Genomic DNA, 27,441 nt, shown 5'->3' with positions numbered 1-27,441 from the left:
GCACTACCACACGCAGCCTTGCAATGAATTCTTTTTTTTTTTTGGTTTTTCTCCGGTACCGGGAACCGAACTCACGACCTTGCGCTTGCCAGGCAGACGCTTTGCCGCTGAGCTAAATCCCCAGCCCATGAATTCTTAAAATGTAAACATTACTTATATTTTGATCTCTTGTAAATTGCCCAGGAATAGGTCCCGCCTCACCATAACAACATGTGAACAAGACATTAGATCCTCCTAAAACTGATGAAAGTTCAAAAATGCAGGAAAAACTGCCTTACCCATCAAGGCCACATCCTGAGAACACTCCTGTGTGGCCTCTCTGCTAAGGGACCTCTGGGCAGGGTGCAGACCTACACATTCCTCTTGAGAAAAATACACAGCCAGATCGTCAAACAGTATTGGTTCCTGAAACAACATGAGAGGCCATCTCAGTAACAAGAAGTTAATGAGTCAATCTGTCCCTCGGTCTGGGAAGGCTGAAAGAGCTAAAAACATCAGATACAAGGGACCAAAAGGCTCAGAGAAAAGTTCCTTAGTGTTGGGGTAGGGTACAAACAGGTTCTAGGGCTGGGTTCAGGAAGGAGAGAGTAAACATGGACGTAAGTTTTGAGGCAGTGGTAAAAGGATCAAGACAGTATGCTGTGAGAATGGCATCTTCCCCGGAAGAGAAAAGATGAAGATTCTCAGGGGCGGGTAACCATTAAGTAAGGATGCTCCGAGTGAAAGGAGGAAAAATCATGAAAGAGAAGTTCCAGGGTTCTCCCACCATCTTTCCCTGCCCGTTCTGTCTCTTCGCCGTGAGACTCGCTGCTCAGCTCTGCCCCGAGAATCCTCCTTCCCTAAGTTTACTGGTTCTTTAACGGGACTGTGGTGTGACTAAGAATCACCTGGGCTTTGTTATCATTATTACCCAACAGGTGTGAAGACTAGAAATGTGGAATTTTGAGAAGCACTCCAGAAAGACAATTTGGGAAACTGTTACCGACCCCTCACGAAGACTCTGTTCCCCGGCTGTGGTTTTGAAAAGAGGAAAAACCACTTCTGAGGACAAAGACACCGGGCATACCGGGTACCGGGTACCAAGCACACTCGCGTCGCGACAGCTGGGTTCAACCCCCCTCCGCGGTCGTCCAGCCGAGGCCGGAGAACAGCCACACACCGTACACCGGGAAAAGGCACCTCGTCTCACCTGGGGGCCGGGGGTCGCGAGCGTGGACGCCATCGCGGGTGTGAGGAGACCGTCTTCAAGTCGCCATAGGAATGTCTAGACAGAACTGCCGGGGGAAAGAAAAGTCCTTGGTCTACCCCGAACCTCCCTAAATCCCTCGGAGTACCCGAGCCTTCCTCACTACTCTCGAGCCCCTTTGAAAACCTGAACCGAAAGCTCCTCTTCAGCTCATCCCCGAAGGGCGCCCACTTACGGCTGCAGGAGTAACGAGAGCCCCGCTCTACCCGGGCAGGTGTGACACCAAACGGCGCCCAATCGAGAGGCGATAACGGCCGCCTCCGCCGCCGCCAAACTCCCACGCTCCCATGCTCCCCACGCACGGGCCGCAGGGAAGCCGCCGGAAGCTCTGCTCCCCAGCCGCCGCGGCCTTTTCTCGCTGCACTCTGATTGGCCGGCGGGCCCCCAGGGGGCTGACCCTCTTCTCAATAGACCAATCCAGCAACTGAACCGAGGACCGGTACGCCGGGCAGCTGCGGGAAGGAGGTGCTCCTGCCTTTCTACCACCAAGTATTTCCGGCTCCGCCCACGGGGTCTCCTCGGAGAGATCAGTCCTATTGACCTGCTCAAGTGCAGCGTTAGGGAGACTCTGGAAGACGTGATGTTTCTGACAAAAAAGAGAACAAGAAGACAGACTCTGGAACTCAAAAGAGAGTCGGTAACGGGTCGGGGTAGTATCGAGTGGGGGCTGGCGGGTCTGAAACGTGTGTCTCCAGGGTTAGGTGCGTGAGAGGCCAGGGATGCGGGGCTGGACCTCGGCCTGAGCGGCCGCTGCCTTAAATTATGGGATGGAATGTGAAGGGGTGTCATTCTGCCCTCATAAGGTTCCGATCTAGTTGGGTCTCGTTTCCGACCCAAAACATTCTAGGGTGTGGTGCTTTGTGCCCGCTTACGAAGGCTGAACGGATACTCGGAACCACAGCGGACCTCAAGCGGGAGTAGAAGCATTGGTTTGCGTCGCAAGACGTTGGTCACCTCACATTTGCCCTTCTCCAGTGACACATGTGCCCCATGTTACAGACATTGGGTGCTGTGGTGTAAAGATTGGGAATTAGAAAACTGCCACAAATTGCTTGGGTGATGGGGTCAATTTTTAAAGGTACAAAGAGATCAGAATGCCTCTCCTCCATAATTTAAAAGATAATGTCAAAGTGAAAGGAATTTTCAGTTAATGAAGGCATAAGGGAGGACGAGAAAAGACAAAGATAATAGATTCCGTCAAATTTCTGAATACCTTTCAACTTATTATTTTACTTGGGGAATGGTTGTATGGTTAATAAAACAGTATTACGAGAATTGAGTAGTAGTTGGGTTTGGTGAAATAACAGATAGGATAGTTTCAGCTGTAACAGAAAAACAAAAAAAGGATAGTGTTCAAAGATAGGGCACTTGGTTGATTCAGTGGCTCAGTGACACAATCAAAGCCCAACACCGTCATGTTACTTCTTCCTCAGCCATAACAATTTGTTGAAAGTGACAGTGGCATCAGTATAATACGTGCAGACATGTACTGTGTCGTGTACTCATCCCAAACCAGTCATTATCAAAACGAAAGACTGTGGTAATAGCGGTTAGCCCACCATGCTTCATAAGGACCTATAGCCTTCCCTGGCTGTATACTACACAAAAATCAAAGCTCTGTTGGAAGTGGGAAAAAGAAAATAGAAAAAGTCAGATAACTGTATTTCAGGTAGTCTCTGTTAACAGCTAAGCAGCAGTCATTGTGGAAAAGGGTTACAGAAGAGCTACTTGAGGGTCCCAGATGAAGGAGAATGGTGCTTCAAGGACAGCAGGAGAATGATAGAAACAATTTGAAGCATATATGCGCAAGAAGAACCAAAAGCCTACTATATATTGAGGCCTAGGTAAATAAGATTATCTTCTCCCAGCTTCCATGAGAGGTTGAGCAAATTAAAGAACTGGTATTTACTGATCTCCAGTCTCTTATTGAGGGAATTGTGGCTGCATCTTGCATGGACACATTGTACTTTCACCAAAGACAAGAGACACTCAGATTTAAAGCTAGTTTCACCTCTAGCTGAATAAGTGTCTCTTCAGGAGAAAGAGGACCTGAACTCTAAAATGTACCTGCAACAAGTTAATGCCACTAAAACGGGCTTTACTATGTGTCAGTTCCAGCCAAATTGGTTTTCAGTGAAGAATTGTGGACCTTGTGGTACCGATTGATTCTTACAAAATACAAGTTTCAGTGAGAGACTCTTGGAGGGTTAGGATTAGACACAATGAGAACAGAAAAGAAACAGTGCACTGGATAATAAAATAGAGGACTACACGCTTACATAATTCTTCCCCCAAAGGACATATCAGATTAAGACTTCGGAGATCAGGGTTTAAATGTCTGAGATTTACTGGCCTAGGAGTTGCAGAGGTAAAATGGCCAGTGCCGTGCCTCTTCCTGCCCTGCACTGTACAGAAAAGTTGAACCTCGAAGGATGAGGCATGGAGCCAGCCTGAGAGGGGAGAAGAGTTACACAGAGGGTGTCAAACCTTCTCTGTCTGTTGGAAACAATGCCCTAACAGTCAGAGTAAACTTAATTATGTGAAAGCCGTTTATGACCTGCAAGTCATTTAAAAATTATAGCACTGAGTAATAAGAACTTAGTAAAGCAAAGGTTTTCACTTACTTGGTAGGAGAGTAAATGATTATATTCTTTTGTTAAGCAAAACAGGAATATGAATATTCCAGTCACTCTGTAAGCAAATAAACATCTTGTTTAAGCATCAGTCCTTTGTGAGTCTGATTGGTAAGCCCAGTCTCAGGGTACACTGTGAGAGTATTAGTAGAGAAACAGACCCTCTGTTGTACTGCCCTGATAGGAGCTATGTGGCCACAAAGTCATCCTCTTCCACCTCTGCTTTGGTTCTTATTGCAGGAAGCAGTATCATCCTGGGTGGTCCAGTTTATACCCTTGAATCATTTCACACCAAAAGAGAATTTCTTTGAAAGCAAAATATTTTTGTTCCTAGTGTCCTGGTTTGGATCCGTGCAGATATTAACAAACCCCATAGAACCATGAGTCTGGACAGTTTATTCCAACTCATGCCAGTCTGGTGAAACCTTTCAGCTCCCCGGGGAATGATCCAGGGTGGTGCAAAGTCCACTTAGGCAAGGCGGATACTGGTCAACAAGCTGACAATCCACAGAGCTTCCCATGAAGTGGCTTCTTCATGATTTCCAGGACTGTGAAAAAGATGTTTTCAGAGGGGCTGGGGATTTAGCTCAGCGGCACAGCGCCTGCCTGGCCAGCACAAGGTCGTGAGTTCGATTGCCGGTACCAGAAAAAAAAAGATGTTTTCAGAGGTCTCCCTGTAAAGACTGCTCTTGAAAACTCATGGCTTTCCTCCTGGGTAATTCAGGAAAATTGTGATCCAAGTGAAGGACTCATGGCTTTTAATGATGAACTAGTTTGTTTTGCTGATCAATCAGGTTTTTTGTTGTTGCTTCTTGGCTTTCATCTTTCATAGTGGGCACTCAGGGCTGCCCCTGGGGAGAGGAGCTTCATTCTGCATACAGTAACACCCTTGGGTGGGTGTCATATTGTAAAATGGGTAGAGCAATACCTAACTTTTAGGGTTATAGAGGAAATAAGAGAAAATGTACTAGGCCGGGCGTGGTGGCGCATGCCTGTAATCTCAGTACTCAGGAGGCTAAGGCAGGAGGATTGTTGCGGGTTCAAGACCAGCCTGGGCTACAAAGTGAGCTCAAGGCCAGCCTGAACTGCATAGGGAGACCCTGTCTCAAAAAGTCAAAAAATAAAAAATAAATTAAAAAATTTTTAAAAATGTACTGAAAGGACTACCACACAGTGTTTAGAATATAGTGGGCACTTCACCAAATATGCGTCCACCCATATTCCATTCTAGAAGTTCCGTTGTTTGTACAACAAATGCATTGTTGTACAAACCATAATCACACATGTCCAAGACAGTGTGTGTCCTTGTCACTATTTGTGTTCGTGGTGCCAGGCCTCTAAATGAGGACAGAAGGAAGGAGAAAAGAATTCAGTTTCAAAGCTTGGCCTTCATCTCACACGTGCTTTTTATTTATAAAAATACAGTGCTTGTCCATGTAAATAATATCTCTTGAAGGATACTAGGGAAAAAAATGGTAAACAGGGGTTACCTGGAAACCTCTGGTACTTAGAATCAGGGAGGGAAAGTTATTTCTCTTATTGTTCGTTTGTTTATTGGAGACAGGTTCTTGCTGTGTAGTTCAGGCTGGCCTTGAACTCACTGTGTAGCCGGGATATAGCTCAGTGGCATAAGCACCTGCCTGGCAAGCATAAAGTCCTGAATTCGATTCCTGGTACCAAAAAAAAAAAAAAAAGGAAGAACTCACTGTGTAGCCCAGGCTAGACTCGAATCACAGCAATCCTCCTGCCTCAGTCTCCCGAGTATTGGGGTTACAGGTGGCTAGGATGCTTATTTTCACTACGTATCCTTCTTTTTTAAATTTACCACAGGTATGAAGTATTTCTAAAACATTTTAATGTCAGAAAAATCTCCCCAAGTTAAATCCAAACAAAATATCTTGCTGGAGTCAGGCATGATGGTGCATGCCTGTAATCCCAGTACTTGGGAGGCTGAGGTAGGAAGATAGCCATGAGTTCAAGGCCAGCCTGGGTTACATAGTGAGTGAGACTGTGTCTCAAAAAAAATCTCGTTGGACACATTTGTGTAAAAAACTCATTATGTAAAGAGGAAATATAAATAATTTCACAAAAATTGAAAAAATGTACTGAAAGGACTACCTCAAGTCCTTTTAGTACATTATGGCCTCAAGCATAAGAAGTGCATATGAAAATAATAATCTTTTTCACTTGGATTACAGTGAGGTAAAGAATTTTACCTCATTTTGGTGAGGGTGTGGGCCATTTGCAGCAGCTATAAAGTCCTTGCACTCTTAGCATGAGAACACAATGGTAAAATCTTTCTGACAAACAGTCTGGGTTGTTTTTCCCCCAAAGTTAAAATGTGGTTAATTAAAAATAATTTTAACTAACATTCTAGGAATTTTTCTTGAGGAAGTGCAGATGGTGCCCCTAATTCACCATGGTTTCACTTAAGAACATTTTGGCTTTACAGTGATGCAAAAGCAATACCCACTCAGTGGAAACCAGAATTTAGTCTTTTCCCAGGCTAGCAGAATTTAGTATAATACTCTTGAGATGTTGGGTAGCAGCAGCTGCACTAAACTGCAGCTCCCAGCAAGCCACATGTACAGGAGGATAAATAGCTGGGCACAGTGGTGCATGCCTGTAATGCCAGCTACTTAGCAGGCTGAGGCAAGGAGGGTCACTGTGAGGCCAGCTTGGACAACTTAGTCAGACCCTGTATCCCCTTCAAAAAAGTGTAGGGATGTAGCTCAATGAGTAGCTGAATTTTATCCTCATCAAGCAAAAACCAAAACACCCTCAATGATGAGGAAGGGCCTCAAGTAAACATTAAAATGCCTAGATTTCTGGAGAGATCTTGGCTTTGGAAATTCTTGGAACTTCAAAAAGGAAGGGCAGAGCCTGTCCGTGTAATAATACTTGCTGCTCTCCCTGGGCCAGAATAGCCTGAGTATATCCCTATCTCCAGAGTTGGGAGAGGGTTGTGGAGGTTTGGGTACTGTCAGTTTGATTAGCTTTCAGATCCATCCATCCATCAATGGCTTGGTGGAGCAAACTTCTAGGTGTTTCTGGGTGGGTTAAAAGGCTTGGGCTTGAGATCTGTGTCTGAGTCCTGGTCCCTTCCTCTCTGGCACTAGTTGCTACTCTGCTTCCTGAGCTCCATGAGCTAAGCAGGTTTACTCTGTCGCACTGTGATGTTCTTGCCTTGCTGCCAGTTGACGATTGACTGAATCCTCTTAAAACATGAGCCAAATTAAACTTCTCTCTCTTTAAGTTATGGGTGTCAGGTACTGTGTCTAGCAGTGAGAAAGCTGACTAATACAGTTGTTCAGCTGAGGGGCTGGGGATTTAGCTCAGCAGCACAGCGCCTGCCTGGCAAGCGCAAGGTCTTGAGTTCGATTTCCGGTACCCAAAAAAAAACACACACAAAAAAACCAAATAGTTGTTCAGCTGAGAAGACAGGAATTGAAGGCTTTCCTTCAAAGGCCAGCTTGGTGTGTGGCCAAACTATAGGAAATTCCTGGCCTTTTACCACTGTTAGTGCCTTTAGGTATCACTCTGCTTATCTGAGGCTAGAGGGTGAACAGGTTATGAGCTGTCAAGAGAGAAACAATAATATGCATGATAAAACACTTAGAACCAGCGGGAAAAGAAACACAACTCTCAGAACAAGAGCTCCTGGAGAAACAGGCGTGGAGGAGAGACATGACAGTTTTGCCCAAGTTCTGCAATTGGAGGAGTTTCAGCTGTAGCAAACCTTTCATTTCAGAAAGAGAGGATAGTAATCTCAAAGCTAGTAGCCTATAGGATCAAGTGGAATATATCAAAACACTGCAGAGAGAGTGAAACCAGGAAGGCAGAAGCTTAGAGGACCCATCAGTACTGTCCTTTGAGCTGACTGGATCATCCTTGAACCAGTCCTGGTGACCAGCAGATGCCCCTCCTTCTCTTGCTTCTGCTGGGTCATCTGAGCTAATCACTGAGCCACATGAGAAAAGGATGACCTGAACTAATTAAACCAATGAGAAACCACTTTGGAACAGGAGATGGGGTGAAATTTATTTTAGAGGATGACTACTTTGAATATCCCTGTAGTGACACATGGTGCCCTTTCCTGATCATAAATGAGATCTTGTACCACTGTAGGTGGTGTATGGGAAGCCCTGAGGAAAGAGTAACTTCTTCATTTGTGTTTTAAAAGTATTTTTGAAGTTGGGCTGGGTGTATGTGCCCTTCTTAGCCAGTTCATCTCATAGCGCTGTATGTAGAACCCTGGAAACAACAGAATTCCTTACTTTGCCATCACCTAGTCCTTGGGAGTGCTTCTCAAACTTTAATGTGCTTACACTTTATCTGGGGATCCTCTTGAGTGCCAGTTTTAAAGTTAAATGCAAATTCTGATTCAGTCAATATGGATGGGTCCTGAGATCCTGTCTCTCCCCACATGTACCCTGGACTGGGGGTTGAACTCTGGGCTTTCACACTGACCTACTTTCTGAGCTCTTTTATTTATTTTTTATTTTGAAACAATCTCACTAAGTCGCTGAATTGCCCCGGTTAGGATGGAAGTGGGGATCCTCCTGTCTCAGCCCCCGAGAATGCCAGGATTATAGGGGTGTACTAACTCACCTGGCCAAAATTCTGCGTTCTTAAAAGTCCCCAGCTGATGCTGAATCACAGCGCACAGTGAGTAGCAAGGACCCAGGTAAGGTTTTCCCTCTTGCATTCATCATCCATATTCTAACAAGTTGAAAAAGGCAGAAAGAAATGGAGAGCAAGCAATTTTCTTGACTGTAGGCAGATTCTTCAGCCTTTAATTATGTGAATCCTTATAGTTATTTGAAAGCAAAGAATACATTTCTGTTTTTAAATTTCTTCCCGACACAGATTCCCTACTCACAAATTGCAGATCCTTTGATATAGAACGCTCCCCCAACCTCAGGAGAACTGTCACCTGCCTATTGTGCAGTGGCCACCCCAACCTCCTGGCCCCTACTGTCAGCGCAGGCGTGTAGGGCCGCGGGGCTGAGCTGGCGGCAGCCTTGATTTTTGGATCAGGACCGCTCGTTGAAGCTTTGTGTTGTCACGTCTGCAATAGCGGCGCCCACGTCCAGTAACCAGTGTGAGATAGGGAAGTGGTGGCCGCGAGCAGCAGCCTTCTTATGCCCCATACGCGGGACCAAGGGCCCGCGGACGTCGGCCTGCATCTATTGAGAGCCCACAGCTGGCGATCCTTCCCTTTGCGCTAGCTCGCGGGTCTCGTGCTGGGGAGACCCCAGCCACTTGGCGATGCTTGCCCATTTCTAAGATGGTGGCAGAGGCGTCATGCCTGGCGGCGTACGGTGGGGCGGCGGCCAATGGGCTTCCGGACTGTGCCGCCGGTGGGGCGCGGGAGGCGGAAGTGCAGTGGGCCACCGCCTCCGTCCCGGCTGCGGCCCCGGCCTGTTACATAAGGCGTTTGGGACTGCGAGTAGTCTCGCGTCTCAGCTCCTTGCTCCCCCAGGATGCACTGAGCCCCACGACGCCGCCCGTAGCCGCGGCCGGCTCCCGCCAGAGGTAAGGCGGTGGGGACGGGGTGGAAGCGGGGGTTGCGGGGGAGGTGACACTGGAGCTGCACCGGGCCGGGACCTGCGAGAGGCTGGGCCCCGGGCCGAGAGCGTCCTCCCGGGGGAGCCCAGCCCGCGGGTCAGCTTCGGTGGCTGCGATCAGGGTTCAGAGGCGGGCAAGCGTCGCGGTGGCAGTGCTGTCGGGAGTCGGCCCTTTTCTTGGGGCCGCTTCCGCGCCGGGCCCCAAGGTGGGTTGTCCTGGAAATTGGAAATAAAAGAGCGGTTTGGGTCGCACCCCGTGGTGTCGCTGGAGGTAAAGGGTCTGCCCTGCTTGTTTCGGCCTTACCTCGCCTGGCCCTCGCTTCCGTTTGGTACTTGTGGAGTCGGGGTAGTTGTTTGCCGACTTTGTTTGCCCCGCTCCAAGTTCGGGGCTCCGGCTTCCCACCCTCTGCGTCGTACTCTCCTCGCTGTACTTTTTGGTATTAAGACAAATGTAAGCTTTCCAGTCCCGTTAGTTATAGGCCAGCCATGCTGACCCTGCAGAACCTACTCGGACTTCTTCCAGCTTAAGCACTTGCTGAGGAGCAAGAAGGGGGTCGGTAGCTTGCGTGATTTGACCCGTTGGGAAAATTGGTGGGGAGGCTAACAAGTATCTCTGTGCCCAGCCAGTGTCAGAGCCCAGAGCCTGGAGGATCAAGCAAGGGGGTATTCTGCAATAAATGTCAACTTTGCTTCTTTAATCTCTTTTCCCTTGGCCAAGTCCTTGGGCCATGTGCTTTTTGTGTCACTCTTGTCATTCCTTGATCCTGAAAGAAAAGTCTTAACAACCCAGCAGTGTTTGGAGTGGAACTTACCGTGAAAGTGTTGCCAATTGCAGACGTTTTCCTTTTACCAAAGCACTGAGAGCATAAAACCCCTAGTTAATGCTTACCTGACCATGTAGGGAGTTACATGACGCCAAAGGTCTCTGTGCAAACACCGCCGCCCAAGTAGACGAAACGTTGAGAAGAGTTTTAGAAGTCCTGTAGCCATAATTCTGGCTGACAGGGCAGCAAGCGGGGGGGTGGGGGGGGGGGGGGGGTGTCTTTTATATCACTGACTTAAAAAGGAGCAAAAGATGTCAAATAGATATATGCACTCAAACACAGATACATACATGTCAATGAACTGTTTTATGCTCAGTTAGGAGATGAGATTAAAAGCTAGAAGAAACCCCAGAGCCATCTTTCCAGACAGTCCAATCACAGCAGTGAATGTAGGTTCCATCCCCCCACTATAAGATTTTGTACCTATCAAAAATATTGTGGAAGACAAAGCCCTGAGCCTACCATGGAGTGTGACAGGGACCAAAGATTCCCTTTAAGAGGAGCCCTGAGCTCAGGGATTAGACAAGATGAGCAAAGCTCACCCTCCCGAGCTGAAAAAATTTATGGACAAGAAGTTACTGAAATTAAACGGTGGCAGACAGGTGCAAGGAACATTGCGAGGATTTGATCTGTTTATGACCCCTGTGATAGATGCATGTGTGGGGATGGCAGCTAGTGGGCAACAGAACGATATTGGAGTGGTGGGAACAAGGAAATAGTATCATGTTGGAAGACTTGAAACAAGTTTAAAAAAGGACTGACTTCAGTAGACAAATCCATGCTCCTTTTTTTTTTTTAACTTATCTGTATTTGTTACATCTTAAAGCAGAATGTGCATGCCCCTCTTGAAGGTGCTAGTTTCACTATGACTGAAAATTGACTCATACACATTTTTATATTAAATTTTTTGTTACATAAAGTTTTATAATAAAAAAATAATGTGCAGATCAGCCCTTTGAGTGTGGGACCTGCATGGGCGGCTCCACCACTATGTGGTTTGCTGGGAGTTTCATTTCACAGACTTACAAGACATGCTGGGTTTCAGTGAAGATGATTAAAACCTGTCACAAAATCAGACATAGTCTTGTGTCAGCGTGCATGCATAACACACACAGTTTTTCAGAAGTTCTCTGCAACCTATCTTTAGCATCTCCTAGTTATAACTTGAAGTGACTTTGTCACTGTGTTTGTTTTAACCACACCCCTGTGTAGACAGTGTGGAGAGTATCTTTAGATGTGACTTGTCCGGTTTGCTTAGCAACAGCATGCTCCTGGCCAGAGTAGGAGAAAATTCCTGGATGTCAGGAGATTTGAGGGATAAAAGATTGACTGGAAATGAGACCAGGAAGGATGCTGTCATCAGTGATTGGGTGTGCCCACACACCCTGTCCCTGCCTCTGGGAAGGGTTTTGATCAGGTGGATGTAAAATCCTTACATTGTAGTCACAGGGAACAGACATAGTTGTAGAACCCTTGAGCTCAGGAGCCTCCTGTGAACCCTGTTTTGCTCTGCTGAAATAAGCCAGAGAGCCCATGTACATTGTATCAGTTGTGTCCCACTTTAATAAAATGTATCTGCTTTCCAGAGGGTTTTTTTTGTTTTTGTTTGTTTGTTTGTTTGTTTTTTGTGGTGGTAGTACTGGGGGTTGAACTCATGAGTGGCTTACCAGTGAGCTACATGTCCAGCTCTTTTTATATTTTGAAACAGGGTCTCACCAAGTTCCCCAGGCAGGTCTTAAATTTGTGATTTTTCTACCTCAGCCTCTTAGTGGGATTACAGGTGTGTCCCACTGCACCCAGCTCAGACGCATCTTCTCTTAAATGGTGGCTCCACAGCTACACCTTACCTCCATCACCTCCTGGAAGAAATGCATAAAGCCCATATGTGTTTAACACCTCAGATCCTCTGCAGAAAGCAAGGCTGGGGTGCGGGCTCTGCGCTGAAACTGGTTCTGCTTTTGTTGTGGGAAGTGCTTTCAAGTACTATGCAATGATGGCCTGCAAAGGGATTCTGGTAGTGCCAGTCTCTTTTAGGCTTAGGTCAAATGCTACATCTGAATCACCAGGCAGTTGTAAATGCCTTTGATGGCTCCTTCCTTATATCCTTCTTTTGTTTTATTTTGAGACAGGTTCTTACTATGTAGTTCAAGGCTGGCCTTGAACTTACTACGTACCCCAGGTTGGCCTTCAACTCCCTTCTGCCTCAGCCTCAAGACATAGACCACCACGCTCCACTGATGTGTTCTTTTTAACATGACCTCTGAAAGGTGCTGGTTGGCAGAACAGTGCAGAGTCTCTGTGAGCCCAGATATACCGTGGCTAATTAAAGAATGACCTATGTGTTGAACACCAACTGTACACTCTCTGTTAGGTTCATATTTTGGTACTGGCACTAGGATATTTGCTCAGTGCTTATGGAGTGAGAGGAATGGGTGTGAATGGGAAGCCAGGGCTTTCTGCAGGAAGTGGCTGGGGGCCCATGTCAGCACTGAGTAATGCTTCATGCAGCTGCAGTATCCCAGTGAGGAGGTTTGACAGTCACCGCAGGGTAGCCACAGCTCAGAGGTTTGAGATGATCAGGTCATGAGGAAGTGACAGCAAGTGGTAATTATCCCCCTTATTCTGCTCTTCAGCAGCTCATATCCCCTCACCATTTCTTCCCCAGGCAGAGCCCATAGGAGGGCACATACTCCTCCAAAATGATGAGAACCAGCTATGAGTGCAACAACGTAGGTTTTTCAAACGTCTCTCCAAATTAATATAACCACCTATTTTACCCTAGAATAGACTCTTAACACTGACTTTTAAATACAGCCCCCTAAGAATAGCATAGCATTTTGGGCACTGCTGGCCAGAAATAAATATTCTAAACACAGATTTAAAGTTCAGGGGAGTGAAAAGGAAGTGATTGTGGGCAGGGACACAAAACATGTTGGAGAAAGTCTTTTTTCCCTTTGCTCCCACAGGAAGACAAAAAAAAAATGGTTTTTGTCATCTTTAATAGACCACATCTAAAGAAAAAAATCTTCCAGCTTTATTTTTTTGTGGAATAGTTGTCAAGTGGAGTTGTTTTTTGTTTCTTTTTTTTTCTTCCCAGAAATAGAATCAATTTAGGCAGATAGGTTTTGAAATTTGAACCCATAACTATTAGAAGAAAGCATTTCCATTATATAAAATAGGTAGGTAATTTTCCCTTAGGTACTAAAAAGGCCTTTGTTCTAGAAACTGTTAATGCAGCAATATTTCTAGCCTTTCCTGGCAATATGTGTAGTGCCATTGGATACCTTTTCCACACTTGTTTCTCTGGAAGATGCTTGTTTTGACAGTAGTTGTAACTGGTTCATAGAAGATTCATCCTTTGGTCTTTCTAAAGTTTAGCACATCTTATAGATCAGAAATTTGCTGCTCTTTGGAGTTTCAGATTACTTTGCTTATCCTCTAGCTCTGCTTTTTAACCTTTCATTAAAATATCCATGAAGAAAAGTACACTGCCTAACAGATCTGCGTAGCTTTAACATACTTGTGCAACCCTCTGCTGTGTTTTAAAAAAAGTTCTTTTTCTCATAAGAACTACAAAAAAAAAGTAACATTGTATTGGGAATAGAGTAAGCATAGGATTCCTTTTTGCTTTATGTTGCACATGAATTCTGATTTTGCTATGAACATGGGTTACTTTTACACTTTAAAAAATACAAAGGTTTAAAAAGAGCATTTTCCTCCCTCCAGAGAAGGAGAATGTTTTTTTTAAAGCCTTTATGAAATGAATTTTTAAAACTTGTAAATTTTTTTAAATTGGATTTTGGCCAGGCGTGATGGTGCACACCTGTAATCCCCGCACTCAGGAGGCTGAGGCAGGAAGACTGCTGCAAGTTCAGTGCCAGCCCGCGCTACATAGTGAGTTCAGGACCAGCCTGAACTGCATAGCCAGACCCTGTCTCAAACCCACCCACCTCCAATTAGATTTTGTACGGCACTGAAATTCCTCAATAATGATTACACAAGAGTCCTTTAAAATGTTTTTGTGAGGCTGCTTGGCATCCAGGTCTACAAGTACCTCTTCTTTGAAATTTTGAATCTTTTTTAGAATGTTTATTTGTGGCATTAGTACACAAAATGCTACCTTTTTTTTTTTTTTCTTTTTTTTTCTTTTTTTGAGACAGGGTCTCACTATGTAGCCCAGGCTGGCCTCATATTCACAGGGATCCTTCTGCCTCAGCCTCCCGAGTGCGGGGATTACAGGCGTGTGCCACCACACCTGGCTAGTGCTATGCTTTTTTGAGTTATTTAAAAGTCAGCACTTAGTCTATTTTAGTCCAAAGTGGGTATTAATTCTCATAATTTGAAGACACACTAATATTTCCAAGTCATTACTAATTAAAAACAGCCCATGAGAGTATTTTGATATAAAAATGTATTAATTTCACATATCACCTTAAAGTATTTTTTTGGTAATAAAAAATACTCAAGTTTATTGCAGAAAGCTTGGACAATGCTATGGAAATGAGTGATGGAGAACGGAAACGTCTGCCATAATTCCCAAGGCAAACCTCAGGATTTAAATTACTTTCTAATAATAATCTCAGCTATGAAAGCTAACCTTGGGGCTACGGGTGTAGCTCAGTGGTAAAATATGTGGCTTAGTTTGTGTGAGGCCCTGGGTTTGATCCCTAGCACCAAAAAAAAAAAAGTTCTTGCTTGATCAGTTGCATATTTATACCAAATTTGACCCATTTTCATATTTAACAGTTGATTCTGAAAGAGCTTAAATGCAGATTCAGAAAAGCAAAATTAAAAACCAAAACCAACACCACCACCCACAGAGGAGCTGAAAGAGAGGCAGGAGGACTGGTTTGCTGTAGGGAGGAAGCGGATGGGAAATTTTCTGAAACTGGATTCTCCTGTTGCTGTGCTTTTTCCCTTTCAACTGAGTAGCCACCATTTCCATTTCACCCACTGCCCCTAAGCAGTACTAGAGGGTTTTTGTAGCTGTTCGCTGCCCAAAAGCAGCTGAGCTTTGGGTTGAGTGGGACACCAGTGGAGTCCAATCTTGGTGCTAGTTAAGAAAGTTGGTCAAGTTGGGCACGATGCTGTGCACCTAGCACCTGGGAGGCTAAGGCAGGAGGATTGCAAGTTCAAGCCCAGTGTGGACAACTTACTGACTTGCTGAGACCCTGTAACAAAATAAAAAATAGAGGGTATAATGAATGTGCGGCCAGTGCACAGCTTAAGTGAACATATCCATGTGGTTTTGGATAATGCTAAGGGCTAAGAAAATGAGACATAGCACCTTGCCATCTCCCTTTCTCAGTTCTTCCCCTGTAACTGCTTTCTGATCTCTGGTACCATTGGTTCTTTTAATCAGTCCCAGAACTTCATACCAACTGAATCATTAATTTGTGTTGGAAGAGAGGTGTCAAGTTATATGTGCCCAGTATATGGGCTCCCTTCAGAGCATGAAGCTCTAGCGGGATGCTATTTGGAAGTAAGTGGAGAAGTGGGTGTTTGTTTCTTGTCACCCTGCGAATTATTCAGTTCTTTACTACACTGAAGGTTTGGAAGAAACCCAGGCTGCTGGCTTGCTCACCCACAGGCAGCTGCTCATTTGAACAACTGAGCTGTTGCTTCACTTGCCCTCTCCTTTTAGCCCTTAGCACACATTACCGATGTGCAGGGCAGCAGAGGAGCTGGTGTCTTTTTCCCTTTCTCCTCCACCCAGCCTAGAGGCAAGAGCTTAAAATTCATTCTTCTTGGATTTTTCAAGCACATAAACCTGTGTCTGCAGAGCTTCACATTCCCAAGGGGCCTCGTGGTCTTTAATTCCTGTGTGTGAAGGAGATTGTGCTAATCTTCTCTAGCGCTTGGCTTGAGAAGCAGCCGAGGACAAGGATGGTGCTTTGTTGCAGGGTGTGGGGATGAGAGCTTGGAAGAGGGGATGGACAGAGGGTGAGCTGCAGAGGCTGTAGAGAGGTTTCTTGAGGGAGGTGGCTGGATTTCAGAGGGCGGTGGTGCTGTGTTCTCCTGAACAGAGGGAGGTTGGGGTGTGTGAGAAGGAGGGGTGTTGGAGGAAACAGGGAGGGCAGCAGGGATCTCAGCTTGTTACCTTGAAGGTAAAGGAGGTGGCAGGGAGGCCTGTCCTGCAGGCAGCACATGCAGTTTGTAAGAGATTACAGATAGTGGAGCGGCCCTGCTTGGGACAAGGAGGAACGAGATGTGGTACCGACTGGGGATTGAGGTCCTAACAGTGACCATCTTGTATACTCTGCAGTGGACTTGGAGAGAGGTTGTAGAGTCATCTTGAAGTCACACATGGAAAGCTGAAGCACCTAGCTGGAGAGCCGGTTCAGGGATGTCGGGGCTGGAATTGGTCCAGGGATGCCAGGACCCTCCAGGTCCCAGCAGGGCCTGGGAGCGCATGGCACACGGTATAGACAGCTCTACCCAGCTTTGCCTAGGGCTAGCCATGGGCATAAAGAAGGAAGGGCAGGTTGATGGTGTGGCCCGCTGACCGGACCTGGCAGCCTTCTCCCTGAGGCTGAGGGTGGAGAGCCTCTGAAGCCATTGTGACAGTAGGGTGATCTTTCAAGTACCGTGCTTGTCTGGTGACTGAAGCAGCGCTTCTGGGACTATGGGACTGTGGGACGGGGAACCCCAGTGGGCTGGGGGTGTTAGGGTAGGGCTGCCAAAGAAAGAGGTCTCCAGGAAGTAGGGTGGTTCCTGGCTTTCTTATTCGGTATGAGCAGAGTGCTCCGTGGCATCAAGGCTATGCCTAGGACCTTCCAGAAATGGAACGTACCCCATTCTGTGTCCCCCACATCCGGAGTGCTCCAGCGTTAGGGGGATGGATATGTACCTGTGAATGTTGGGAGTGTCTTGACACCTCTTCCTCTGGTTCTACTCTGTGACCCAAGCATGGAAGCCCTGTGACGTGTTAGTGGAGGGTGCCCAGCCTCTGTGGACATTGGTAAGTCTAGGTGCCGGCACCTTCCCACCTCTGCAGCAGGCAGCTTTCTGCACAGTGACCAGAGGGGTCATTTCAGGGCCAGAGGGGTGAGGTTCACAAAAAAACTGAGGCTGGGGGCTGGGGATTTAGCTCAGCGGCAAAGCGCCTGCCTGGCAAGCGCAAGGTCGTGAGTTCGGTTCCAGGTACCGGAAAAAAACCAAAAAAAAAAAAAAAAAACTGAGGCTGGGAAAGGGGAGTAAACAGTGAGGAGAGCAGAGCTGGACCTGTTCAGATCTTGTTCTGCTGTCTACCCTCTCTGAATTGCTTCACTTACCCGTGCCCTGCAACAAATGACTGGGCCACAGACCCAGGACGTCCGGGGATAAGGTTTTCCTGAAGAGTGACACCCGGACGCTTCATGTTTGGACTAAAAATTGAAGTGAACTTGGCATTCTCCTGTGGAGTAAGTACAGCCATGCTGGAATACAGAACATGTCCCATGCCTTTATATGAAGATGGCCTAGATGTTTGCAACTTTGGCCATGTTTGCCTGTCTCATTGGGAGGGCCTGGGATGGAGAGCACCTGTCTTTGTCTCCTTGGGTGTCTACAGGATCCCTTTCCTCTATCTCAGTGGTGGCGAACCTGTGGCATGCGTGCTGCAGCAGGCGTGCAAAGTGCTCTCTGCTGGCAGTGAGCCGAGTCACTCTAGCAGCCAGGCAGCCAGTAAGAGTTTTTCTAAATTAAAACCTCAGTATTCAGGTTTAGTTGCAGTGTTGGCACTTCGCAGTAAGCGAGTGAGTTTTGGGTTGCAGTTTAGGCACTCGGTCTCTAAAAGGTTCGCCATCACCGCAGCTTGTCCCTTATATCAAGGGGTAGCCTTAGAGCCTTGGAGGAAAGTTTCCAGGGGGCGTGTGAAGCAGTTGACTGAGTCCTAGTCACTCCATCCTTCCAGCTGCTTCCTTACTGTCTCTGTGTGGTTGTGCATCAGCACCTGAGCAAAGACCTCCTGCAGATGAATAAAAGCGGAGACATCACGGTTTCCTCTACTCTGGGCCTGCCCAGGTTGCCTTGGGGCCTGGAAAGTTCCTTGCTCAGGTTCTGTTGGGGGGTGGCTTGAGTTGGACATGGTTGGAACATTTGTTGCTATCTGCTGGGGCTTTGACCCTGCCATTTCTTGAGGCCCCCACACTCCTGGAACAACTCACACAGTTTTATTTCACAGTGGAACCCGCTGTGGACACCACTGAAGGACTGGGAGAGGACTCTGCATGCAGTACCAGTGCTGCTCATGGAAAGACCTGGGCAGACAGCATGGCCATCCTGTCCAAGCACAGCCTGGGAAGAGCAGCTTCCTGTATGGGTCCCACAGCCTGACCAGATACAGGCACTTTGGTGTTGGCTCATCTGATCTGAGAGGCAGAGTACCCGCAGGGCAGGTTTGGTGACAGCAGCAATCCCTGTCAATATACTCAAGCCCCTAGGCCCGAGAAATGAACCCCTCACTCCGGCAGCCAGACCTGGAAGGAGGGCCGCACCTGGTCACGAGCCCTCCTTTGGCCAGCTCGTGTCTTCTCCCCTCAGCAGGGCCCAGGGCGGCCCTCCTCAGCCAGCTCCTTCCCCTCCTGCAAGCCTGCTGTCCCTGGAACAAATAATGTGGAGTCAGGGCAGGATGAAGGAAGTGGGGGCAGATAGCCACAGGGCAGGCCAGGGACAGGGTGGGGGCCACAGGCCTGCCTTGGGTGGTCATCACCTCTGCGTCAACAGAGATCCCCACTGTAAAGGGGGGCCCTGATGGGTCCCAGGGTGAGGGACCTCTCTCTGTGTGGGTTGGCTACCCCCACCCCTTGACCCCTCACCTCCCGTTCATAGCACACAGGCATCTAGATTCTCCCTTGTCTGAACCTCCCTACCTCTTGGTGGCTGCTTGGGCTGGGCGAGACAAGGCTCTGGGAGGTGCTGTGCTTTTTCCTCAGTTAAATGTGCATGTGTCTGTTTTCACGTTGAGGCCTATGAAAAGCCAGCCTTTGGAAACACAGAAGACAAGTTAATGTATCTTGGGCCCCAGTGTTTTTCTTGAAAGTTGGACTGGGAAGAACCTTGTGCCAAGGACACTAGGGCGGAAATGTGTAAATTCCATGACGTAGGATTTCCAGCTTTTCTGTCAAGCCTCATAGAGGTTTTTAAAGAAATCCTTAAAAATTATTCTGAAAGCTCCATACACATACATACAATGCAATGTGTCTGTGTGTAGAGTTCAGTGAGTCCAGACAAGCGCATGCATGTATGTACGGGTGACCACAGTCAACATACAGAGCACTGCGTCCCCTTAAGAAATCTCTTCCCCAACCCTGGGCACCTTTGTGGTCAGTCCCCTGCCCTGGACAACCACAGAGAGGTCCAGGACTTTCTTTTTTTTTTTTTTTTTTTGGTTTTTCTCCGGTACCGGGAACCGAACTCACGACCTTGCACTTGCCAGGCAGGCGCTTTTGCCGCTGAGCTAAATCCCCAGCCCCAGGTCCAGGACTTTCTTGTTCTACTTCCTGTGCCTCAGTCTTTCCCCCGCTGAGGTGGATCTATTTGTGGCTGCCTAAATGCCACTAGCTGTCCTGGCCAGTCTTGCCGGCCACCTGCATTCATCCCACCATTCCTAGTGAGCCACACAGTGGTGTCCTGTTCGGAGGTGGCCATACCATGAGAGCTCAGGAACCAGTGGACTCAGCTGTGGGACTTTTGAAGCTCTTCCTGGGGTGACAGAGTGGACACCCTACAAGCTGTGGCAGCTGGGAGAAGGCATCGTGCTCAGGCATAAGCCGTGTTTGGGGCAGCAGGTATTGTGACCTCAAGCAGCTGCTGTGGGTGCTTCACTTGGCTTTGCTCAACTATGAGGGCTGAGTGTCCGGGTCCATTAGGTCCCTGATCATTGCCTGGACTATGGCAGGTAATGACTGTCCTTTCTACCTCAACATTTATTAGGAAAAATTTCTAGCATGTAGAAAAGTTACATATATAGGATAGTGAGTAGGGTGGTGTGCCTTACAGGTTAATAGGCTGACAGTTAATAGCATTTTGTCATACTCACTGAACCACTTAAAGTCATGATTTTTTTACTCCAAAATATTTTAGCATGCATCTTCTTTTTCTTTTTTCTTTCTTTCTTTTTTTTTTTTGGCCTTTTTGAGACAGAGTCTCCCTATGCAGTTCAGGCTGGCCTTGAGCTCACTTTGTAGCCCAGGCTGATCTCGAACTCGCAACGATCCTCCTGCCTCAGCCTCCCCAGTGCTGGGATTACAGGCGTGCGCCACCACGCCCGGCCCTAGCATGCATATTCTAAGAAAGACTTCCTCCTGTGTTTGCTGTCCACCTCATTGCATCTAAGAAAATTAATAGCAACTTCGTAATACATAGGGCACTCTATGTTTACGTTTTCTCCAAGTGTTGCTTCAGCTTCTATTTTTGCTTGTAGAGGTTTAGGCATTATACTTTCTTTGTGTCTTTTCATCTATACTTGTACCCTTAATGATACTGACTTTTTGAAAAGACTGAATTTAGAATGTCAAACATCCATGTTTGTTGGATGTCGTTTATCCTGTCATACGCCAGGCATCATTGGTGACCGGGAAGTTAGGTCTGAAGGCTACACTGGAGCAGGATGTGACTCAGTGGTAGAGCATTGCCTAACATTGGGTTTGATCTCCAGTGCTGCAGAAACAAGCAAATGAAGGCTGTGTTGTGCTGACCCAGCACTTAGGGCAGGAATGCCCAAGGGCTTGGCCCATTTCCCACTGGTCACAGCCAGAAGAGGGAGAGGCCGAACAGATGGCCCCGGAATGTTCCCTGTGCCTTCCCAGAGTACTGGGTGCAGTGTGCTTTGCCACTCTCTGGTTCACATTGTTTTTACTTTTATTATCTGTCATTTGTATCTGAAAAAGATAATTGGGGATAAACATAGTTCTTTTAGAAAAACATGATAAATGAATAATGTATTTGGTGGGGGGTGTTTTTGAGACAAGATCTCACCATGTAGTTCAGGCTGACTTTTGAACTCACTGTGTAGCCCAGTCCTCAAAGTCACAGTAATCCTCCTGCTTTGGGCTCCTGAGTGCTGGGATTATAGGTGTGTGCTACCAGGCCTGGCAAGTGATCTGTTGTGGTTTTTTTTTAACTACCAGCTTCCAACCTAAAGAAGTCTGTTTTCCTTTTTGTCAGAGCCCAGCACTTGAATTTTCTTTTTCCCTCCCTCTTTTCAAGTAAAAAAGGGAGAGCTGGCCATGCCTATAATCCCTGCACTCTGGGAGCCTGAGGCAGGAGGATTGAAAGTTTGAGGCCAGTCCGGGCAACTTAACAGGACCCTGTCTCAAAACAAAATCAAGAAAAGCGATGGGGATATAGGTCAGTGCTCCCTGGGTTCAAAGCCCAGGACCACTACCACAGCAAAAAAGAGTGTTGGCAGCTATTTTGAGCTGTTAGTGTCTCTCAGAGTCCCTGTCTGCCTGTGAATGTCTGTCTTCTCTACAGGGAAGAAGTGGGGTGTGCCCCACCCTCTGTGACCTGAACATCCAACTGTTCACTCGCCCTGGCCCACAAGGCTGCTCCTGGGGGAACAAGGGACGGGCTGCTGAACCCCTTATCTGTTGCTGGCAGCCATGGGGCCAAGGTGGGGAGAAATCGGTGGGCTGGGGTCACTGTGCTTTCTGCAGCCGGGCAACCTGTCAGAAGACATGACCGGCCCAAGAGGTGTGGGGGCCACTTGGGGAGCTCAATGGGAAGCGCAGTGAGGAGAGGAAAGAGGGATGGGCTGGAGGCACGCTTGCCTCGCTCCCTCCAGGCCTCGTCCCACCTGTGCCCCCTCACCTGCAAAGCCGGCACCAAGCTCCTGTGAGAAAATACTTTCCCTGGCTCATGCACCTTGCTTTCCTCCCAGGGTCAGTGCGCAGGAGAAGAACAGGTAAATGAGCCACTGGGTGATGCTTCCCCTTCTCCCTGCAGGTGTGAATGACAGAGGTGGTGCCGTCCAGCGCCCTCAGCGAGGTCAGCCTGCGCCTCCTCTGCCACGATGACATAGACACCGTGAAGCACCTGTGCAGCGACTGGTTCCCCATCGAGTAAGTGTTGGGCCCCTGCATCCTGGGCTGTGGGTGCAGGGAGGCAGTGGGGGGATGTTCACATCTGTGTTGGGGCTGATAGAGGCCCCTTCGGGCCCATCACTGTGCAGCAGAGGCAAGGACAGGCCTAGGGGCATCGTTGTGGACCCCACGGCTGTGGAGCTCCAGTACCCTGCCTCCTTCCTCATGTGAAGTTCCCCCAAGGGATCTGCCTGGAAGCTTTAGTTACAAAGATGTTCTGTGTGGCGTTGTATATTCATCACGAAATTTAGAAGCAATTCATGTATCCTAACTAAAAGGAATTGTTTACATGCATTAGGATATGTGCCTACAAAAATAGTATTGAGCCGGGAGTGATGGCACACATCTGTGTGATCTCAGCTATTTGGAGTCTGGGGCAGGAGGATCTCATATTCAAGGCTAGCCTGAGTAACTTGGTGAAAACTTGTCTCAGAATAAAATAAAAACTGGGCTGGGGATGTAGTTCAGTGGCAAAATGCTTGTCTAGCCCTGGGTTAAAGCCCTAGTATCACAAACAAAACATGCAGTACTATTCAGCCAGGAAGGGGGGGAAAAGAAATCTTTCAAAAAGGTACATCTGTTGACAGGAAAAGTTTTTTTTTTTTTTTAAACAGGTAGGTATTAAGTGAAAAAAAGCAAATTAGAGGACAAGTATGTGCCACAATCCCACTTTCACTTAATATGCACAGGATAAAAACTTTTTAAAATACATGCTATAGAAGAGGTAAGGATGGTTCTGGATGACACCATATATAACAAGGGACAGGTTAGCAGGAGAAGAGATGAATAAATGTATTCGATCGTAGTCGTATGTGACATGGGAGCCTTCAGACTGGAGACCAAAGTATCCACGGTGAACTCTCCATTTTCCTGTGTAGGCTTGATGAAGCAGGGACAGCAGTGTAGAAATTGTAGGATGGAAAGGCTTTCACCCAGTGCTCATAAATTTGGGTAGGGGATTCAGCCAAGTCCTGTCTGTTGAGATTCCTCTTGGGCTCTCTGACGTCTTCCTTCCTTTTGGGTGTGAGGTCAGATGCTTTCTGGAATGAGAATCTTAAATCTGCCATCAGATAAAATAGGTCAGAGAGTTCTTCATAGCCACAGACAGGTAGTGGTGGTTAGAGTAAGAGTTTCGGTTTTATGGTTGGCTTTGGGGGAAGGAGCGTCTGGTTTCTGTGCCCTTCCCACCTTTGGCCGGAGAGATTTTAGTTTCTGTGGCTGGCCTCGGGAGAATGAGGGCAAGAGTTAAGAGGGTGGGAGAAAGTCAGAGAGGAACTTTTCTTTTGAGGCCTTCACTCTGGGATCATTTTCTGAGGCCAACCAGTCAGTACCTTGTAACCAAGTGCTGTCAGTAGTATGAAGTGGGTGGATGACTAGTGTCTACAGATTTCTGGTTTTGTTTGTCTATATTTCCTAACCTCATTCTATGTTATATGCAGAAAGCTTTTGTAATGAGAAAAACAGACACAGACTTTTACTTTATCTTATTTATTATTATTTTATGTTTGTTTGTATGTATGTAATTATCTAAAGACAGGGTCTTGCTATTTAGTTCAGGCTGGCCTGGCCTCACTATGTCACTGTGTAGCCCAGGCTGGCCTCAAACTTACAGGGATCCTCCTGCCTCAGCCTCCCAAGTGCTGGGATTACAGGCATGCGCCACCATGCCTGGCTCAGACACAAACTTCTAAAATTAAAAATATATAAGACCTTGGCAGCCATCAGTATTTTAATGAGTCTTAACCTTAAACTTATGAGCCCACATGGCTGGTAGAAGGTAGGGACAAATTTGGTAAGCCCCTCCCCCCATTATTATGTTATCCTTCTTTTACTCTTTAAAATTTTAAAAAAAAAGGTAGGGACAGAGTTCCTCATGCACCTCTGGGCCTGTGACTTCTAACACTTCTGGGGATGTGGGCTAACAGTGGCTTAATAATTTAAAAATATTCTTCAAGCCTGCAGTCTCCCTGCTGAAAGTAGCCCGGGGAAGTAGGAGTGCCATTGAGTAGAAGTAAGCTGTGCTGTGAGCTCCATGGGGCTGTAGAGAACCCCATGGGGCTGTAGGCCTCTGTGCCCGCTGAGGCACCAACCTGACCCCCTTTCCACAAACCTTGGTGCGCCTGAGGCCTCAGGTCCCCACGATGGTGGAGTGATGGTCATCACCAGTGGCCGTGCCCCATCCTGACCCAAACGGCTGGCAGGGTGCTCCTGGGTCCCTGGAGTGAACCTGGGCAGTGTTCAGGTCCTTTTTGGTGGATGGCCAGTAGCCTTTTCAGAGCTAAGCAGAGCACCTCCCCACGGCTTCAGCTCCTGCAGTCCCCGGTTTAAGAGGCAAAATCCATGAACCTTAATATCCCCCTATCCTGGCCAGGGCTTCCTGGGTTTGGGATAGATCTGCAGGGACAGTGTCTTGAGTCTTCACCTCGGTGTTCTCTCTCATCCCCCCACAGAAGCATGGGCAGTTTTTATGGCACTGCCACCAGCACAAAGCATGAACATTTCCATAGCACATGACAGCCATGCAAGGGTCTGTGAGATTGGATACAAAGAAAGTAGATCTTTAGTTTCCCTAACCTCAAGCTGAAGTGCCTAGCATTTCCTTTGAGAGACCACAGCAGTGTTGGCCGTTTCTGGGACGCTGCCACCAACACAAAACACAGACATTTTCATAGCACATGGGAGCCGTGCAGTTCCCAGTGCCACTCCTGCCCCTTCCTACTTGCAAATGCCATCCTTACTAAGCCTGCCGTGAGATCTTGTGCCTCAGTGTACCAGCAGAGGTGCACGTACTCCTGCGTCTAACGCTTCAGCTCAAGGAGATAAGTAGGATCAGTAGCGTCTTGGCCTTGTTCTTGGTACAAAGCCTCTGGACCCCGGGCCACACATTGCCCTGGAGGTCGTGTCTCTTCTTCTGTTCAGGGAAGTGTCAAACTCAGATCCATTCTCTTACTGTCACAGAATTCTTACAGGAAATCACCTGAGTGCTCATGGGTTACCTAGAGCCCTAAAATTTCAGCTTGCCTAGTGAAGGGGCAGGCTGCCTTGTGTTGCCCTGCGTTAATTGCCCCGGAAATAGTTCTATTGGAGCTTTTCCCCTTCTCATGTCTTAGATCTGGTAAAATCATTTTCATATCCGAAATTCCCAATCCTACCTGGACAGATGGCTGTTTTGAGAAGACAGCTGTGATAGGTAGAGAGTACACGATGGGCAGAGCAGGCCGGGGTCCCCGTGGCTCTGTTGTCACAAGCACAATGGGCTCACCTGAGTGTGTTCCCTCCCTCAGGTACCCAGACTCATGGTATCGTGATATCACATCCAACAAGAAGTTCTTCTCCCTTGCTGCCACCTATAGAGGCGCCATCGTGGGAATGATAGTAGCTGAAATTAAGAGCAGGACCAAAATACACAAAGAGGTATGTCTGTGTGTGATGACTTTGACTCACAGTTGCTGGATGAGGGCTACAGGGGGTTAGACAGAATCGCATCGCCTGCTGCATGGCCTTCTTTTGGGAGTCTGTCCTGAGGGACGAGTGCTGTGTAGAAGACAGTGTCCTGTGGTCTCTGTGTGTGTCACATAGGGATTTGTGCACCTCTGCTGGTACACTGAGGCACAAGATCTAACGGCAGGCTTAGTGAGGATGGCGTTTGGAAGTAGGAAGGGGCGGGAGTGGCACTGGGAACTGCACGGCTCCCATGTGCTGTGAAAATGTCTGTGTTTTGTGTTGGTGGCAGCGTCCCAGAAACGGCCAACACTGCTGTGGTCTCTCAAAGGAAATGCTAGGCACTTCAGCTTGAGGTTAGGGAAACTAAAGATCTACTTTCTTTGTATCCACCTTCACAGACCCCTCCACCACCTACCTGTCTCAGGCCGCATGGGAATCTGGAGCCCCCGTGGATAGTGGTCCCAGCTCTAAACATAAACTACAAGGTCATGGCCAGGACCTCTTGTTCCTTGCGGCTGACTTCAAGATTCTGTTGATCATTCAGTGATGACTGGTGTTTGCCACACTGGTATTTACTCCGGGGAGGGGAAAGCCCACCAACCACTGGCAGATAGTTCTTTTTGTTTGGCTTGAGGTTATTTTTTTTTCAAACATGCAAGAAATAGGGTTGGGCTGGCAGAACAGCTGCCCAGCAAGTGTGACACCCTGGGTTCCATCCTCAGCAATCCCAAACAAACCTCAAAACACAAGAAGGGACATCTCTCCCTTTTAAGGATCTAGGTCTAGTAAAGTCTACCACATTATGCACACAATTATACTCTGGTTTCTTCTGAGAGTAACTTTCTCTAGCCTAGCTTCCTCTTGAACTTTCTTTCATTGTTCAGCACTAAGACAACAGAAAGAAAGGAAGGGTCTGTATCCTTTTAATGTTTCCTTTTATGTGGGACACTGTCTCACCTGCCCCTTGCTGTGTTTCTTGATAATCCCTGCCTGTGGCTTTTCCCAAGTGCCCAGGAGATCATCCAGCCCCATAGTGCATGGTGATTGGATCTCTGCACCCCTCTGAAACATGTTTGTTTTCCCTTGAGACAGGCATGGAGACCCTTTTGCTTCTAAGGGACATCTCAGGGGAGGGACCCTGTGTGCTCCCACCCCTGGCCCAGACCTTGCTGAGAAGCTCAGGAGAGTCAGTCCTAGGTCAGGGCCAGTTGAATGGTTTCAGCCAGGGCTTTGAATAACAAGAGTGGTGGAAGATGCTTTTCTCTGAGTTGGCTGTGTCACTTCATTGCATCGTGGAGCTGCTCAGACAGGGAGCAGGGAGCAGGTTGGGCCCACCTGACCACAAGCACAAGAGAGCCACTTGGCAAACAGTGGACAAGGAGCAGAAAGGCTGAGTTGCCCAGTGCCCTTTTTTTGGGTAGAGAACTCTGCGTACCTCAGGTCCTTTTTGTTCTTGATGAAGAAGGAGAACATAAGAACCTTGTGATGGTTGGGTTCATGATTCTGCCTTGCAAGAATTCCACATCTGGAACACGAGGGACATGTGGAGTGGTGTGGGTGGCAGAGAAGGGTGGGCATCCACCCAAAGCAGTGTGTACTTCGTGTGTAGGTGGGGGTGGGGTGGTGCTGGAGAATTGAACCCAGGGCCTTTGCACTGAG

General features: G+C 47.6%; 2 protein-coding genes across 5 annotated transcripts in view; one reads left to right on the top strand and one right to left on the bottom strand.

Moving 5' to 3' along the window:
* The window catches only part of Znf597 (zinc finger protein 597), a 6,816-nt gene extending 5,542 nt beyond the window's left edge, over positions 1-1,274 (bottom strand). Inside the window, exons 1-2 of one of the 2 annotated variants that reach the window (XM_005391344.2) lie at positions 1,190-1,274; positions 279-405 (exon numbers count right to left, since the gene is read on the bottom strand). In XM_005391344.2, coding sequence (XP_005391401.1) covers positions 279-405; positions 1,190-1,222 — 160 coding nt within the window. In that variant the 5' untranslated portion in view covers positions 1,223-1,274. Of the gene's footprint in view, positions 1-278; positions 406-766; positions 897-1,189 lie in introns of those variants that run through there. The other variant, XM_005391346.2, reaches the window with a different exon arrangement.
* A 522-nt stretch (positions 1,275-1,796) lies between these two features.
* The window catches only part of Naa60 (N(alpha)-acetyltransferase 60, NatF catalytic subunit), a 30,905-nt gene continuing 5,260 nt past the window's right edge, over positions 1,797-27,441 (top strand). The window contains exons 1-3 of one of the 3 annotated variants that reach the window (XM_005391349.1): positions 1,797-1,879; positions 22,202-22,317; positions 25,623-25,752. In XM_005391349.1, coding sequence (XP_005391406.1) covers positions 22,208-22,317; positions 25,623-25,752 — 240 coding nt within the window. In that variant the 5' untranslated portion in view covers positions 1,797-1,879; positions 22,202-22,207. Of the gene's footprint in view, positions 1,884-9,225; positions 9,418-22,201; positions 22,318-25,622; positions 25,753-27,441 lie in introns of those variants that run through there. The other 2 variants (XM_005391348.2, XM_005391347.2) reach the window with 2 other exon arrangements.

This window comes from Chinchilla lanigera, unplaced genomic scaffold (assembly GCF_000276665.1).
Source record: "Chinchilla lanigera isolate Chin_1 unplaced genomic scaffold, ChiLan1.0 scaffold00041, whole genome shotgun sequence".
Classification (NCBI taxonomy): domain Eukaryota; kingdom Metazoa; phylum Chordata; class Mammalia; order Rodentia; family Chinchillidae; genus Chinchilla; species Chinchilla lanigera.
The sequence above is the reverse complement of the archived record's forward strand: the minus strand, read 5'-3'. Positions and strand labels throughout refer to the sequence as shown.